At 44.2% G+C, this 18,048-nt stretch overlaps 1 protein-coding gene across 4 annotated transcripts in view; it reads left to right on the top strand.

The window, feature by feature from the left end:
- Positions 1-18,048, top strand: part of Ptp99A (Protein tyrosine phosphatase 99A) — a 243,869-nt gene that overhangs the window by 70,304 nt on the left and 155,517 nt on the right. For all 4 annotated transcript variants that reach the window (XR_001100291.2, XM_012362619.2, XM_012362618.2 and 1 more), the window contains exon 3: positions 14,182-14,487. Coding sequence is in view for 3 of the 4 variants with exons in the window: in XM_012362619.2 (XP_012218042.1) it covers positions 14,182-14,487 (306 nt within the window). In the remaining variant the exon portion in view is untranslated. The remainder of the gene's footprint in view (positions 1-14,181; positions 14,488-18,048) is intronic.

Below are 18,048 nucleotides of genomic sequence, written 5' to 3'. Positions count from 1 at the left end.
TTAATAATAATTAATTAAAACCATCAAGGTGTTAAGCATATTTGATATCTTCCTAACATTTTGTTGATTTTACAGGAATATTTTTACGTACATTTGCGTAACGGCCTTTAATAGCTTTAATATATTCTGGTTTTCAGGCCTCTTGAGCCTGTGTAATATTTTATTTTAAACGACAAAGCTTTAGGATCTGAGGGACTCTACATATTTTATTAAAATTTAAGGTTATCATTGAGTTTACTTGCGTTTTTGATCCAAAATAGGAAGGTGAAATTTTGATAATAATTTCATATATACTATATATACGAGTTATTAAATTAAAAACATAAATAAAGGCTGAGGTGCTCTCTTATCAAGTTGCAAATCTATAATTATAATCAATTATAATTAAATTTTCTCGTATAACGTACTTTACTTTTACTACAAATATATTTAAAAATATATATACCACGAAAATAGATGTCGCGGTGGTCAAAATGGAGAAATTCACTCATGTTTCATTCATTCGCGATCGATACATGGCATATTTATATTCACGTTCGTGTAAATTTAAAAATCACAAATGGATCGAAACTCTCAACGGATGAACTTGTTTGTTAAGACTTCTATCGGACACGGGGAAAGTGGTTAATAATTTGCGGCTACGTGAATGTAAGAAAGCCACGGCTACGAGCATGAGAGTTGTCGGGGCACGTTCGAAACTCTTCGCGTGAGACGCCTGAGAAATGAATTAAGTTCCAAAGTTTGCATACCTCGCGCTCTTCCATACCTCCGCTGGTTATGCGCCTTTGTGACTTTCGTCTCTCTTTCTCTCTATCTCTCCCTCCCTGTCTCCCTCTCGCCTTCTCTCGCGCTACCTTAATCTTCCCGTTTCCATATCCTTGTTAAAATCTCTTTTTCTCTTATTCCATCGTAGTCCATCTCTCTTTTGCCCTCGCGACGTCCCCCTTGTCTTCGCCTTTCCATTTATTCGGGTTGGCTGCTGAGGCTCGAAGACTCCCTCGTTCTTCGCCCAAACGTCTCCATGTCTGAAATATTCCAGTCAACGAATGCCCTTACGAATTGGAGCATTGTCCTCCCGCAGGCGCAGTGCCGGGTGGAACGTCAACGCCCGTTCCGTGACGCGTTATTAAAATGGACGTTGCGCTGCCACGGAGGCCTGACGCGGAAATAGGCGAGGGAGGTATCGCGTTGCACGACCCTGCTCCACGTCTTTCACGGGCTTTTTGCCGGGCGACACCGAAATACGCGCGCATACCTAAAGATGCTAACGGGAAGATGAGATGGGCGCCCGAGCGATATTCATGATGCATTCGATTCGAGAAAAATTCCTCGAGCAAAATAAATCGGATTACGGGGGAAATAGCTTTGCTCTGCGCTCCGAATTATGCGTTCTAAGAACCATACACGAGACCGCCCGCGTCCCATTCTCATCTCTCTGTCCTATCTTTATTTCACTCTGGCTTAACTTCTTTCGCCGTTACATTGTATTTCCCCGATATCCTTTAATCGGAGTGTGCTACGTGTGAAAGATAAATGCTTTCGCGCGTTCTATCGATCGCGCGCGCTATCCCACACCACCGCGGCGCGTATATATGGCACCAAAATTATTATCTCCATTCCACTTTTTACTTCGCCTTTATCAGCTCCTTTGCGAGGTGTCCCTCACTGCGCACCGCTGATAATCCACCCGCGCTCCTTTCTGGAAAACCAATCCGTCGGCAGGCGAAGGGAAGAGATATGGCGAACCTTCGATTCGATCTCGATTACCAGCGGGAAGGGATGGGGAGGGAAGGAAGGGGGGATGCCACCGCGGAGAGAAGCGTCGAGTGAATAACTAAAAACGTTTAACATAATATCTGATCCGGCGGAAGGAGCCCCAAGGCGCTCTTTTGCCGGAACCGTATCTTATTCCGAGCCCAAAGGCTGCCGGCGACAAATGCAATTTTTTCAGTAGGGCGGAATCAAATGAGGGATCCCGACCGCCATTGGTAACTACCTTCGCTTTTACTCCGCCACCTACCTGCTATCTTCTTTTTCCATTCTCTTTCTCTTTCTCTTTCTCTCTTTCTCTTTCTCTCTCCTCCCCTTTGCTCGTCCCCTTTCTTCTTATCGGTCGTTGTCAATCCTCTCACACTGTTTTCCTCGTCGACGATTATTGCTCTCATTTCCCTCGATTGTCCGTTTAGGATCCGCCAATAATCCTTTGATCCCTCTTATTTTAAATTGGGACGTGGAAGGAAACGTGGCGTGCATCAATTGTGCGCCCGATCGCGTCAAGTTTACACGAGAACGCAGTTTGCAAGAATTATAGTTACCATTAATTATTTATCTATCTGTCTATACCCTGTTTAATTTGTGAAACGCAAATATTGATACGCGCTTATACAAACGTATAACAATGTGTAAATAGCCGGGCACTTCCTGATTTTACAAATAAATCCGAGATCGTTGATGCTTGCTCGCTTGTACTTGGCTGATATTTTGTGCTGAATCAGCTGTCCAGGAAGCGCGTAGGATTTATTGCCTCTCGTGTGATTTAACGTCACCGAGCCACGAGCGTGAAAAAAGCGAGTGCGACAGAGAGGGGGAAGGGGGGGGGGAGATAGGAAGAACGAAAGACAGAGAGACGTGGGCGGTTTCTAGGTGTGCGCTGCGAGGGGGGGAGTCGAACGGAACACTTTCCGTCATCGATGTCGCGATGGAATGGGCCTCGATTTTTCACGACAAGCCCGCCTTGCTCTAAGATACGTATCAGCAGTACGGAGAGAAAATAATAAATATTCTTGGCGTGCGGTGGAAAAGAAGCGAGGTGTATCAGGAACAGAGAAGCGACTGAACGCGAAAGGCGGCGGGGGGCGAGACGACCGAAACGAAGAACTCGGGAAAAGATTTCACCGAGAAGCCAATATCGCGTTTCTTAAAATAAAAGGCGAAAGATTCCACGTTGAAAGTTTATTCAAGTGCAGCTTCCGCCGTGCGCAATTCGGGGCGACTTGTTTAACGCCGAAGCGTCACGGGCAAAGTCCGAAGGATTAGCAGGACCGGGATCTCGCTTGTCGCAATGATAGTCCCGACCCTACGTCGTTATACGTAACTATGAAACCTATGCAAATTGCCTTTCCAAACCCGCATTAACGGATTTAAAAGCGATATATGCTTCGCGGTTCACTTCCGACTTACGGTACACTATCAAGGATTCGTCCTGCGGATCAGGCGACCATCTGGCTTTACTAATAAACTTAATCGCGTGTTTGAACGCCGGTTAATCAAGCGCGATAGAACGAAAACCAGGACTAAAAGTTTAACCATTTTTTTCCTATTTTTTCAATAAAACATGTGCTTCGAAAGCAGAATATATTGCATTTACGTGGAAACTCTCGATGGCCGTCCAGCCGTTATTTTCTTACGTGTCCCTCGTGTAAGAGCCGCCCTGCTCCGACACTTTTTCCACGCTTGTTTCTTCCACCGGAGAAGCAGGCTCCAGAGAGTCTCTAGTGCTGTTGAAGGCGAAGAAGAAGGTTTATCGGTGGGACAATGCCGCAGATATAGGTAACGTTCTTCTCATAGAGACGTCTCGGGGAACAATGTGTTTCGTGCGTTCTAGGAATTTCTGGAAACGAAAGTGCACGTGAGCATGCAACGGTGTGGATCGGCTGGTATTAATGGAATGCCGGGTATCAAGATTTTCCAAAGTTGACGTCCGTTATGCTTAATTACACCGAGATATACCGCCGTGCCTCGAGTTCCATTTCACTTAATGATATAGATGCACGAGACGCGGCTTCGCTAATGTAGTTGCAGAATCCTAATTTGTGGAACTTCTATGCCTGTAATGAAATAATATTACTTTGCGCGGCGAGATATCCTTTGTATTTTGAAGAAATCTTACCGTTTTCGTCACTGGTATTATTCTAATTAGATAAAGTTTTAATTAAATAATAATTAAGTATATATGAGAATACTTGTAATAAAAGTCGTGAATATCTCTCGAAATTCTGCTTAAGCGCAAGATATGGAGCACTATTAGCTACTCGAGTCTTTGTTGAGAAAATTCAGTCGCGAGAGTTGTAATTTACGAAATACGTGTCGTAATCTCATCATCGCAATCTTGCGGCGAGCGAAAATTTTCAGATATTTGACATTACGTGAGACAACGTCAAAACTCAGTAACCGTTTGTGTATTTTAAGGCGTGGCCCTAATTTTGGGAGCACAATGACGCGCCCGAAATTCTGTTGACCTCACGGCATTCGGTGCAGAAATTGGATTATTCGTGTTTGGTGTAGACCCTTAACTGGCTTAACCACTTCATACTCCTTGTCGAACGTCGGTAGTTATTCCAAGACAAAGTGTTCGATGCAGATCACTCAGAATTCGCTAGAGAACCTGGTAATTCGATTAATTTCAGCTAACTCGCTTTTGCATTTCCAGTTCGCTATCGATGAGGCAGGGAACGTCTACGAATTATATATACTGTCGGCTAATTGTAAAAATAACAACGGAATTCTAGGAATGGTTTTGCTATTGCAAATAGCGGCAATCTAGCGTCGATGTAACGAAGGAGTGATTTACGACATCTGCAAAAATGTCAAATAATTGCACTTACCGTCCGTTAAAAGCTTTGAGAAAGCGATTAAATGGAATTGTTGAAAGATTTTTAATTGACTCTAAACGTGTAATAAAGTTTTTCTAGAAACGACGTTGCGATACTGTCTACGGAGATAAGAACAGTCTTCTCTTTGCTGGCCTTAAGGATTAAACGAAGAAAGTACCATTATATCGCGAAATGGACTTTTAAAAGTTGGCAACTGAACGCGAGCTTATTGTTCATTTTAATTACTTCCGGAATACACTTCGGATCGCTCGCCGTCCCTTGAAAACGCATGGGCCCCATCGTCGTTTAGCAATGTGTTAAAAAAAATACTGTAAAAATTGCTGCAATTCAGATTTTTATTTCGCAAGCGTTGCCATCTATCACGCAATTTGACACGATACAATCGATTCTCTATCGAGCTTTGGTCAGTGATATATCATTTTCAACGGCATTAAAATAGCTACATCCGATATTTCGACGTACAATTGACACGCGGGATTGTCGAGGGAAGATCCCGCGCGCACCACCGCGCTCTCCCCGAAATTTCGCACGGGCGTATCTTTAATGCGATATCGATCTACGTCGTCGAACACGTCATAAAACGTACTACGCGAAACTCACGACGTCACACAGGACACGATGGGAAAGCACGGCGCGTCTAGCAGCTGCTGGCTGTAAGAAGTTTGCGAATCCTTCCCACTGAGTTTAACCTCAATCACTTATGTAACGGAGAGTTACCGCTAGTGTATATAGAGCCTTCTATCCAGACAAACCCCTTTTCGTCCGCATACGTTAACTCGGGATACACATTCGGTGTCTTCTTGACCTCTTCGATCCGCAAATAGGAGACATTTCTTATGCAGAATAATAACAAACTCACATTTTATGTATTTGAAATAATGTTTTGCGTTCCATATTTTACGCGATATATTTTTTGCCACTGTTTTTAAATTAAATATTTGAATGTTTCCGGTAACTGCACTTCAAGTTAAAAAATTCAGCTAAAGAGTGCTTTATTCACAATTAATTATTTATTTTTATCGTAAATATTACTCTTTTGCTTTGCACAAGCTGAATCGTTACCATTATAATTTTATATATTATTTTAAACTTTTTATTCTCATTTTTACCCTTTTTAAAAACGCGCTTGTCAACTGCGCTACTTCCTGATAACATCAGGAAATAAAATTGTGTCTAATGAGAGTTGCTTGAAAACTTAAAAACATGGACTGATAATATTATTTTCTATGGACAGATAACGTTGAAAGAAATAGCGTTTGCTCTCTCGTCGAGTTAATTAAATAATCGAAAAAAGATACTAATTCCATTCATTTTAAAAAAGTTCCCCTTTTTCGATCCGTCGCTTTTCATTACTCCCAAATTATCCATGTACAGATGAACGCGAAGGCGTAGAAATCGCTGGAAAAGAGTGGCGTAATGAAGAGACTTTATCGAATCCAATTATCGTCGAGAGTGCGTTCGTCGTGTGCTTTAACGAGCATCCGCCTCTTGCGCCTGCAAATATATCGGCTCGCTGCAGGAAATATGGAAACGCATGTTCCTACCGGATGAGAGCATTATGTACTTCATATTTACAGCGACGTTTACATCGATCTTTTACAACGGGGGACATATGGCCGCCATATATTTATAAAATTGTCAACTATTTCGAAACCTTTTTATTCTATATGCATGTATATATGCATGTATATATGCGTGTAAAATATATATATCTTTCGCCCAAGTTAAGAGACTCGTGCGCTTTCGAAGCGGCGATTCGCGCGTGCGTAAGCCCAGCGCATGATTTGATTTGACGCAATCGAAAATGCGATCAGCAATGAGCTATCGTCGCGGAGTGTTGAAATATCGCCCTTGCTTTTTCCCCGAGGCAGTCGAGACAGTAATTACGCGGACGCATGGCCGACACGACACAACGTGTCGCCTCGCGGACGACGAGGAACGATCGTAATGACGCAGTAAATGAATATTTCCGTGCCGTTGTGACAGGATAGAAAAATGACAGCAGATACGGGGAAAATTGTTAGTCGACGGTGGTTAGTGCAGCTACGCGCGCGACCTATGTGTCCGCGGGGGTGTATGTAAATTTAATTGCCGTTATTCTGACGTTGGTGTTTTAGGACGCGCATTCTTGCTTATCATATTCTGCGTCGCGAGTAAGCAAACGTTCGCATCGCGTTTCCCGCCGTTTGTTGCTGTCGGAAGTGCTGTTTATCGATCGTTATCGCTATCGCTATCGGTTGCTATCGCTACCGGTTCCGAGTATGACTGTTAAACAAATGCATTTCACAATATCGTACAATGGTGTATTGAAAATTATATTATTTTTCTCGTTTGGATTAAAATCATGAAAAATAAAACTCGATTACGGAATAACAGCTTTATATATTAATAAATCATAATTGGATGATTAAATTACGCGAAAGAAAGTAGCGACTCGGATGAAACTTTAAAGTTACGAATATTTGAAGCTCTAACCATTTTGCGAGGCAATCGATTCTTCAAGGAAGTATGCCGGCATCTCACAGAATTGTCCGTCTGAAAATTCCGTCCGTTCAAGAATTCCAAGACAAATCCAAGAGATGGTTGGCGGTGAACGAACGAAGTGGCCACCGTTTGTAGAGAAGCACGGTGGGAGGGAGGGGGGGGGGGAGGGAGGGTGCGGTTCCATTTGTTTCGTTTCCCGCGAGCGCTCCATTAGCGAGAACGTCGGCTATCGGGTCGTACAATTCTTTTGGTCGGAGTTTCAGTTTCCAAAAGGGGAGAAAACTAATACCGAATGGTATTCGCCCTAACAGTTCAGCGGCGTCTATTTCGATGCGAGTGCGAGACCGTTTCGTACATATAAACTGTTCCGGACGTTAAAACAACGGTTCATTTAGTTACAAATTATTTGCGCGGACCAACGCTGCGGTTCCTTCGGTCGATATTTATCCTAGAAATTTCACTGTTTCTTAATTACGCGACGAAGTAATATTTTCCCATAAATTCGCATAAATTCATCGAGTAAACGGAGGAAATCTTGCAGCGAAACGGATTTCAAGCGACAAAGTTCAACCGACAGCTAAACGCTCGCTTTGCAAACATTTTCGGCGCGGTGCTCGTGTATTTTATGAAACTGTATTAAGCACTCGCCTGGTCTGGGATACAAACCTATTTCCGCCATCCCAAATTCACTTGCTCGAGCAGAAAACTAACATCGCTACAAAGCGTCGCCCGCGCGCACGGTAGATACGATGGCAATACAGGCGTGCCGGATCGTCGGAGCATTCAAATTCGATGATTTACAACACGCGGGGCGACGGGGGGGGGGGGGCGGAGGACTCTTCCCTCCGGTGTAAGAGGGTAAACGCTAATTAAATCGGAAGTAATTAACGAGGGCGTTTGACCGAGCGAGCAATTAAACGACGGAGTTTACGTACTGCGCGCCGGCAGGGACGATCTCGGGGAATCATTCGTGGATTTACGACGATTTCAACTCTCGCAGACGGGAATTCGCGCGAGTACGGCGCGCGCGCGTGAGCGCGCAACGAGCATCTCCCCGACGAGCGTTTGTTCGTGCAAATATGCTCCTGCTGATGGGAATCTACCGATGATTAATCGACCAGCGCCGCAGCCCTATCTACGCGCGGCCATTCCGGGAAAATAATCGCGCGACCTCCTTATTATTGTCAGATCGACCGCTCGATGAAAATGTTATTTACCGCTGCCAGCTGATTACCTCTCGTGTCAGCACTGGTGCCGCCTGTGATCGTAGCGACGATCGCTGATAATCGCGCCGTCGATCCGACGGCCGCAAGAAAATATCGCGTGGCGTCGTAATCTACGGGCGTGTGTACATACGTTTGCGTCATTGCTTGTAAAAAGAATGGAAAAAAGGAAAAGGGAAAAGGAAAGGTGCGAAATATTCGCTCGGGAGAGTGTGATGCGCATGTTACGGTATCCGCGAAGTTGTTGCCAGGTGCGGGTGGCACGAGTGTTGTAAGGTAATAAGTTGTTGGTGTAATAATTCTCGTGAGTTGGTATTAAAACCGACTTGTCTTGCTCGCGATAAATCCTTGTCTGTCGCGACTAATGCCGGGAGTTTCTGAAAAGCAATCAGCTGTATCAAGATTCCCCCACTTTCATAAAACTGAAGAAGACTTGCGTTACGCTTTGCGCTTATCTATTTGATGGCCGGCAAGAAAACAGCAGAAATCTCGCAGCGAAGAATTGTGCGCTTTTGCAACGGCGCTGCCGGCGATTTACCACCGCAAGAAAGGCAGCCGGCAGAGAGATGAAAAAGTTTGAGCGAATTTGCGGGATATTTTTACCCATCGTGCTTTTAACCAATTCTACTTACCTTAAAAGACTAGCGGGAGATTTTTTCTAATTATAATGAAGCGTCCGCGCGCGGCGTTTCTCTTTCGATTCCTCTTCCGTTAATAATTTCGTGCGAAGCAGTACGAAATGGTTCGCCAAGTCTTTCGTAAAAATCGCAACTGATTAGAACGATCGACAAACCCGTGAGCGCTTCTCGCTCTTTCCCGCGCCGTCCCGCTTGTTCGTGTCGACGGCGATGCTCGATCTTACTCGTCGCGCGAAATTTTCCACGGGAAATAACGAAGGTCGTCGTCTCGCAGCGTGATGGTTAACGGAGCGAAAATTGGCGCGAGCGACGTACCGTTTGAGATTCTCTTAGGAAGATTGCCTTTTGTGAACGTCTCTTCGACTCCTCCGCGGAGGTCGTGATGTTATCGTCGTCCCGATAAAAAACAAGGGACGTCGGAGGCGTAATGAAAAAATATCGGTGACTGCGGGAGTAATCGTGCGATAAGAGCAAACGGGGGGGGGGGGGGGAGAGCGGACAGCGGAAGCGAACGAATTTAAATCGACCTCCTGGGCGAGGATAGGATAACCCCCGCGGATAGTCGCTAACGACACAGCGAGAGGGAGGGGGGGAGTTTCGGGGGCAACGGGGGGGGGGGGAGGACCGGCATTCCTCTGTACAAAACGAACCGGACTTAGTGCAGTATCCAGAGTTAGAAAAGCAAAAGCAATTAAGATAGTTACTTGGTTATGAGACAAAAAGACGAAGCGGAACGAAGGTAGGAAGGTAATTACCGTGGTAACGGCTTGCCTCGACCGTATGACCGTATCTCGCGGAGCGTGGTAGCTTCTGGGGAAATTAGTGCTGGAAAAATTCATGCCCGCGGAAGATTTGCGTAAATTAATTTACGGCGTACCGAGCCGGCCTGCTGTCCGGGGAAAAGAGGATAAAATTCAATTTTTAGGCCAGCGTCAGCGCGCTCGCGCGTTTCGCTGATTGTTACTTTTGCCTGACGATCGTTGCTCGAAACGGATGCGCTTGATATTGCAAAATGAGAATCTCGAAAGGATACAAATCACACAAGGGGTTTTTGTTAATCGTCGAAAGGTTTGCTTTACTATTTTTTTTTTTCGAACAGTGCACGGAGTTTGTATTATTAAATTCTCCGCGATGCTTTCTCGGCGCTTTTTGCAAGAGTGATGGCTTTCTATCGCCTCGGTTACTCGAGATGTTAAGTGATTTGCTTTACTGCTTAAAAGTGATGCAGCTGTTAAACAGTGCACCACGTTGTATTACTCTTACTTGCATTTGCATAGCGCGAGCTTACGTTGCCTCGCGCTTTCTTTCCACATCCCGCTGGAAACTGTGCTAAACAGAATTCGAGATAATGGTAGGTCCTTTCGCGATGTCGGTGAAAGAGATAGCTGCTTGAAAGCTCCTATTTCGCCGACACGGAGACGCGCATTAAGTTCTCTCGTAATATTCCTATAGCATTAAAGCAAATTTCAAGGCCCATGCGGGATTCAAGATGCCGTTTGCCTTCTCTATTCCCCTCTGGGAAGTATAACGAATATCACTTTGTAAGGAATAATTAACGGGCGCGCCTGAGAGTCGGATAAAATAATTGGCCGGCAGTTTGCAGTCGGCGAACGTAAATATCCCCGCGCGTTTTCCTCGACTCTGTCACAATCGAAACATTACGCAGGATTTGTGCTGTAATTAACGTTAATTCGTTCTGTGATTTAACGTCTAATGGAAAGCGCTCGAGCGACTCAATGCGCCGTAAAATTCGAAAAATTATCGCGTAACACTTACCTCTTTTCCGGTACCGCGGAATATCGAAGGAGAACAATTTATGGGTTTTTCCGTAAGTATGGCGGTGGAATCGGTATAAAAACTTTTTTACGGCGTACTTTTGACGAAGTTCGAGAAGTAACGAGGCGCGTTTGCATCGTTCGGCTGCTACTGCTGCTGCAGTTGTTCGAAAACTCTAGCAACGTTGCGCGCTCGGAGCTTCTTTCGAGGGTTGCGAAGGGAAAATCGCGTGCGAAGTCTCATCCCCGTCTCTGCGGTGGGGTGTACGCGATCAAATCGTGCGCGTGGGTGGAGCGAAGTGCGTATATTTTTCTGTCACGGCGCGCGGGACGTTATTCACCGCCGGGAAACTTTTTACATTATGTTAACTTGCGTGCGAAATGGACCGCCGCCTCGGCTAAGCGGCGTATGTAGCAGCGCGAAGTTTAGGAACGTGACGCGCGTGTCTGCGGCAATTCTCGAAGATCTTCCGCGGCATCTCGTTTCTCCGCGTAGTTAGATCGTATTGATCGCATTCGGAATTTGCGCAGAGTATTACACCGTGAATGGGATCTTTTAGCGATTGATGTTATTTCACTGCGTGGCAATTGCAATCGACGTCTAAATACGGCTTTCGGGTCGGCGCGCACCGGAGTCGGCGACAGAGATTAGTTATTTGCTCGTGAAAGCTTACGACATTTACGATATTCCGAACTCGCGAGAATCGCGGGGAAATGGCGCGCGGAATCGAAGAGCGCCCGATATTGCGCTCGCGAATTTGGCTCGCGGCGAGAGCACGCGGAAGCGATCCACCTTTGTTCGCGAATTCTTCTTTTTTTTTCTTCTGCGCCGCATGTCATGCGGGAACTCTCGTACGGGGCGAAACGTGCGCAATTACAGTTTTATTTTCTTGGGCGATCTGCCATGGGTTTTACGAGCGTATGTACAATGGCCGCGAATGTTTCGTCGCGCGTACGAACGACGGTGATGCTCGTTGACCGAGTGAGCTCGCGAGCGTTATCGTTATCGCGCGGTTGCGTCCACGCATTCATGGCGCTCCTTCTATTTCCGTTTTTTTAACTCTTCTCTCTTGCATACCGTCGATTCTTGGCCACCGAACGATCAACAGCATCAATGGTCGTAGATTACTTTCCGGTTGTACTTTTCGCTCGCCACATCGTATCCGCCTGAATTTTTGTTAATCTTTATCTTTTCCGCGCGTACTTTTTCATTCATGAAAGTGTGTTCTATCGTGCTAATTGCTACGGGTTTCGAAATATATTCCTTGTGCTTAGGATTTCGCGAATTAACGGGAATGTAGTGACGTTAAACTCGAGAAAGAGTGCACAAAGTCCGAGTTTTTAGAAGTGTGCAAGCTTTGAAGAGCGATGTCCGCTTTAAAATTCCGTAGAGATATCTTTCGATACGAAACCGTTTCCCAGTCGACTCATTTCGTGAGTAACTTTGATGTTACGTTTGAAGAAATTTAGTTTTAAAACCCAGAGATCCGATATCATATACTTTAAAGTTCTTGGTTTCGCCAGCTATCTGCATTAATGATGCCGGAAGAAAAAAATAGAATATATATATTTTTTATTTTATGGTTTATATATGCGACGCGAGCTTTTACAGCTGACGAGATTTGCAATCGATCAATCGAATATTTAAAAATGCACTGGTCAGTTTGATTCTGAATTCGTTAATTTACAAAAGACCGCGTTATTTAATTCAGATGTCCTATTTTCAGACAGAGAGCGTGGCATGATGGCTATTTATTGATTAACGAACTAAATGGAAGTCTTTGGCACATTTTATAAGACCGCTTTATTGATTATGAATGCCGTTATATGGAAAAAGTCGCATTTATTCCGACGTGTACCGTGAAAATAAATCATGTATCATTCTCGCGTTCCTGACATTAATTCAAACCGGCTAGATTCAATCAGGCCATCAATCAAATAACTTGCTTAAAATTTGTTATTCATGAATCAAGCCTTCTTTTATAACCAGCGAGATAAAACAAAGGCTTACATAAACTTTTTATTGTAAAAAGAACAACGATTTCTTTTCGAAAAGGAAGTATCTCACACATAAATTTCCAAATCAAAAGAAAAAAAAATATGAGGAGGAGTATAAAAGAAAGAGACGGGAATGAATAGAATAATTCAAAGGAGCGAAAGAAAATTTATCGCGCGTAGAAAATTGAGGCAACATTATTTCGCGGCAAATTCGTTATCGCGTTTGCAAAGATAGAATGTCGTCGCAGACGCTCGCAGACCAACGATGTAGCTCAAAGGGTCGGGCGTGATTTATGCCGATTGCAAGAGAAAAAGACCGGACGCGCCAAAGGAGCGCGCCTGGCAGGCTCGAACTTGCACTTTATGCACGTATGAATACGCTCGCGTGATCCGAATACCGTTTTGCGAAACGCGCGTAGCGAAAGCTTTCCGGGGGCTTTCCAGAGATTGCGGAGGGAATCTCTTCGTGAATTACCTCGCGGATGACCTACCGCATCGTGATGTTCGTGGTTTTACTACGTACGATCGACGTACGGCTCTCCGTGATACAGTACACATATCCGCACGGCAGTATATATTCCCGGTGCTTACGAAAGCACGTGCGAATTCCCCGTCTGTCCCGTTCGTTCGTATATATGGATTTTCATAGATTCTCCAGACCGACAATGTTTCGCGGTCGGAAACTGAGCTAATGATGCGTGCACACGCGCGCGTCGTGTGTACCAACGGTACACCCGTCGGGAGAAACCAAAAAAAAAAAAAAAAAAAAAAAAAAAAAAACAAAAAAATTGAACTCTAGGAGGAAAATTGAATGGATATTCAGAATTCCGTGGTGCAATATGACGTAACGCGCGCTTACTCGCGCGCGAGCGAGAGCGTCGCGTATTTTGCGTTGCAAATTACGATCTGGCGCGGTGAAATTTAAAAAGTCGATCGGAAGCTACTATGATGTAGCCCATAGTCGCTCGTACATTAATCCCTTCAAGTATTCAAGCGAGAAACTGGGTCTAGCACGCGCCCCGTCCGGTGTACACTGTTTACGTTGTGCGATTAAAAGATATTAAAACTTACCTGCTCCGGAACAATACACGGAGCACGGGGTTAAGAAGAATCGAGGGGGCGATCGATAAAAGTCCGGCGCGCGCGCCGCTTAAAATTCTTTTACGCCCAGCCCTTACGAGCGGGCGGGATAACGCGCTTGTAAAATCGACAAACGTCCAGTCATTCTCGGGATTTTATTCGCTCCGCGCTGAAATTGTCCTGACGCAGGTAAATCCCGATCGATCGATATTTCGCGCGCGCGCGCGCGAAATTCGTCACGCGCAACCGTCCGGCTTCCGGCTCGCTCTCCGATCCTCCTCGATCCCAGCTGCGGCCCTACGTTTGTTTTTATCGCATCGATAACGTTCCGGGCTGTGTGACAAACGTAACGAAGGATCTATGTTCGCAGATGCCATGAATTCGCTGGTGGAGGAGGTGGTCGTGGAGGCGGGGAAGACCGTCACGCTGGGCTGTCCGGGTGTGACGGAGGATTCGCTGGTGCTGATGCTCGAGTGGCGAGCGAACGGGATGCGGCTGCTCGAGTATAAGAGCAGAAGCACGACCGTCGTGCGGCACTATCAGAACAGAATGTCCCTGTCGTTGAAAAATTATTCGCTGCAGCTGCATCCCGTCACCGCCGGCGACAGCGGTATGTACGAGTGTCTCGTGAACAACCGGAATGCGCCGGAAGCTGTGATCAAGCTCATCGTACGAGGTAAGTGGCGGAATGTTCTTAATCTTCTTTTCTCCCCTTTTTTTTCCCCTTTCGCGGAGTTCACTGCTCGTCTCGGAGAATAGATGGTGTCAACGTTCGTTAATGGAATAACGAAAGAGCTCTTAAAGCTCCGAGCCAAATTTATATCGTAATAACGTACGAAGTCCACACGGATCAATTCAATTTCTTCCAGTTTTTTAAATATTTTATCGACTATGCAAAAACCGATAAAAAACTTTTTTGATATTTGCAGAACCGGGTTTGAATTAAATAGTGAATGTAATCATCTGTGCACCATCGAAATTGGCCTCGGAAACGCCGGTTGTTGATGAAATTTTATCTGATAACCTGTGAGATTTGAACGCGACTGTTAGGTTTCCGGACCAATGAGCGGCACTAGTGAATTAAAAACTCATTTTGTGTCGTATTGCGCGTTTGGTGTCGTGCCAATAAGCTCCACCCGAACGGCTACATTCCGCTTTTTAGTTTTGGAGATATCTTCATTAAGCTTTAAATATTGTACAGTGGTTACAGACTTTAAGGATATTATTATTGAAATTATATGTGATACGTTCGCTGTGCAATGAACGTTTCTATCAATAATTTCGTTGCAAAGTTATTGAAAAATTTTATTTTTTGTGAGATATTTAGATAATTGAATCTTACTCTGTAATCTTCCTTTCTTATAATACATCATAAATGCTATCTCCGAAGCTTATTTTCTGTAACTTCAAAGTTTTGCCAACAACATATAGTTATCAATATTTTCAACTGTATGATTGAAGGAGATATAAAAGTTCGAATGCGATTCTTCTGTTCTTGGCCGAGTTAAAAAAGAAGAGAACTTATTTACCCTACTTGCTCTCAACCGTTAGCTATATATATATATATATATATATATATATATATATATATATATATATATAAGAACAATTTTCCGATATACGAAAACTTCTTATAGTTTGATATTTTATTTTTTTCAACTCGAAATAACTATATAAATATGTTGACTGTTTATCACTTCTGCATTTATGCATTATATAATATCACTTTGATAATTAAAAAAGTTGTAGAAAATATTAAGAAACTTTTTACTATAATATTTTAACAGAAGAAGAGCCGATAAAAAATTATAAGTGCGTAGAAATATTTATATCAATATACATGATTGCTTTTATAATACTCGTCCAAACTTTTTCATCTGCTCCGAATCATTTTCAGAGGTGAATTAAATAAAATTTCTCTTCGGGAATTAATAAGTGCTTAAGTTACGTATATTTTACTAATGCTTTTTTAATCAAAGCGGTGTAATTTAATACATTTCGCGTAACACATACCGCAGATATTTACTTAGCATTTGCGAAATCCTGATCCTGCCGTTCGGAAGAGATCAATTCCGATTTTGTTCATGTTTTCGCAGGACAGTCGAAATGTTTGCGATTTATTCATCGCGGTTACAATTTGTGTTCAATGAACTAGTTCATTGCTAAACTTGGCGAGTTTACGTAAAGTTTACTGCGAACTCTGTGAGGAAGGCCGGCTCGGTTGGTAGCAGCACCCTTCTTAACTACCTCGTCGTTCGTCGGGCTTCTAATGCTTTATTTTAAAACCGAGTTTGGTACCCCCTTCGTGGAGTGTTTGCTTTAAGTATTTACGCCTGATTTGAATTCGTCACGTGCAACCCGTCGCGTCAAAAGCAAACTTTTCTGAGCATCCTATAGACGACGACGACGAGGACGACGACGACGATGACGACGACGACGACGACGACGACGACGAAGACGACGACGACGACGACGACGATGACGACGACGGGTGGAATCACGGGAGTACGCGCGGCATAACTTTGGCCGCATAAGTTTGGCCGTCAACTTCACCGTAGGAAAAAAGAGAAACGACGGGTGCTATCGCGTTATGTCGCGGTGATTTGCATTCAATGCACGATCCGTTACTCAATTTGACTGAAAAGTTCCGAGTTGCTAAAACGACGCGGAAATTACGCCAACCGGCGGGCGTTCGCCTAACTTGGCGCGAAAGTGAACTTTGTGTGACGCGGCAATATGCTTTTAAAGAATCAATGTACTGTTTGCGATCAGGAGACGCGAAATTTACATTTTTCATCGTCGCATACTTGATTTTAAGCGACATATTCATGTATCTTACGGCGTTATATTATGATCTATATATGTACATTCTACTGTACGTGCTTCTACTTGAGACTCGGAGCACGTAACACTTTGGTGGTAACCAATATTCGCGTTACGTCAACCATTAAAATGAACATTTTTCAAATCTTTGCAGTAGAACCATACACGTATCTCCTGAATAGATTCCACTTGCGAGATTGATTCTCATGTTTCCCTCATTTCTGACTCTCGCAAAACGCGCATCGAAAAATTGTGGGTTATGGTCACGCGCGAGGGAGAACAAATGGCCAGAGATAAGTTTTCTATTACACATCGCTGTCGATATAATATGTTCCGCGCAAGTCTTATATTTTTATTATGAAGTAACAAAACACATTTCTTTTTTCTTTTTCAAACGAGCGAAATTTTTATCGCAGGGAGAAAAAGCGTTTTCTTAATTATCACCGATTTTATAATTACAAATCGGAACAAATTTTATGAATGATATGCGCGCTTGCATAAACTCACTCACGTCTAGTTTTCGAGTTATTTTCTCGTTAAGTCAGCAGAGTCGCTGATTTGTTTGATGAACGAGCATCGGTGAAAGGTGGCGGATACGCGTGCGCTTCCCTCGCAACGATATCGCGAGCGCGTACAAAGGGTCCAAAGGGAACGCCCGGAACGAGCTTCGAATTATCGTCTCTCGAAGCTCCAGCGGCGTAGCAGGGACGGTGTTGGTTGACTGGAGCTATGAATAAGCGCGAGTCGTTTAACAGCGTGACGTTTTTTCAGCTCGCGGCAAAACAGTTTCATTCATATGCATGACAGGATACGCGGTTCGGCGTGAAAGAGAGTAGGATGGCAGGGAGATGGATAGAGAGAGAGAGAGAGAGAGAGAGAGAGAGAGAGAGAGAGAGGGGGGGGGGAGAGCGGAAAAGACCTTCGCGAAATCTCGGTAGCGACTAACGAGTCACGATTATTCCTTCCACTTCGCTTAACGAGCAGATGCAGATGCGAAAATCTCACATTACTCGCCATTACCAAGGATTTCAGCATTGACCATTCATTGCTTGTATCTTTGTGCTTATCGAGAAATTTTCCTTTACCAGCAAAGCCAGGGGCGATGTGAAAATTTTGTTTTTTAATGCGGTATATTGTATATATTATACACTCGCCATTAATACGAACGAACGTCACGTAACGTTTGCTCTCGTTCGGAAAATATACGAGACATACAGTGACGTAAGGCATCGTCGCGTATTCTTATGCGTCGCGTGTAGATGACGAGACGAGCCGAGGAAATAGTACTAGTAGCTTGACTAGGTGATCCGAGAATCGAGTTCGAAATGGATAGAGGCGGAAAAGAAATGCGCTCTTGGTGGAACAAATAAAATTGTTCCCCTTCGGGATTACCGTGCTGCATGCATTCGGCGTG

Source organism: Linepithema humile, chromosome 1 (assembly GCF_040581485.1).
Source record: "Linepithema humile isolate Giens D197 chromosome 1, Lhum_UNIL_v1.0, whole genome shotgun sequence".
Lineage (NCBI taxonomy): Eukaryota > Metazoa > Arthropoda > Insecta > Hymenoptera > Formicidae > Linepithema > Linepithema humile.
This window is presented reverse-complemented; position numbering and strand designations above follow the sequence as displayed.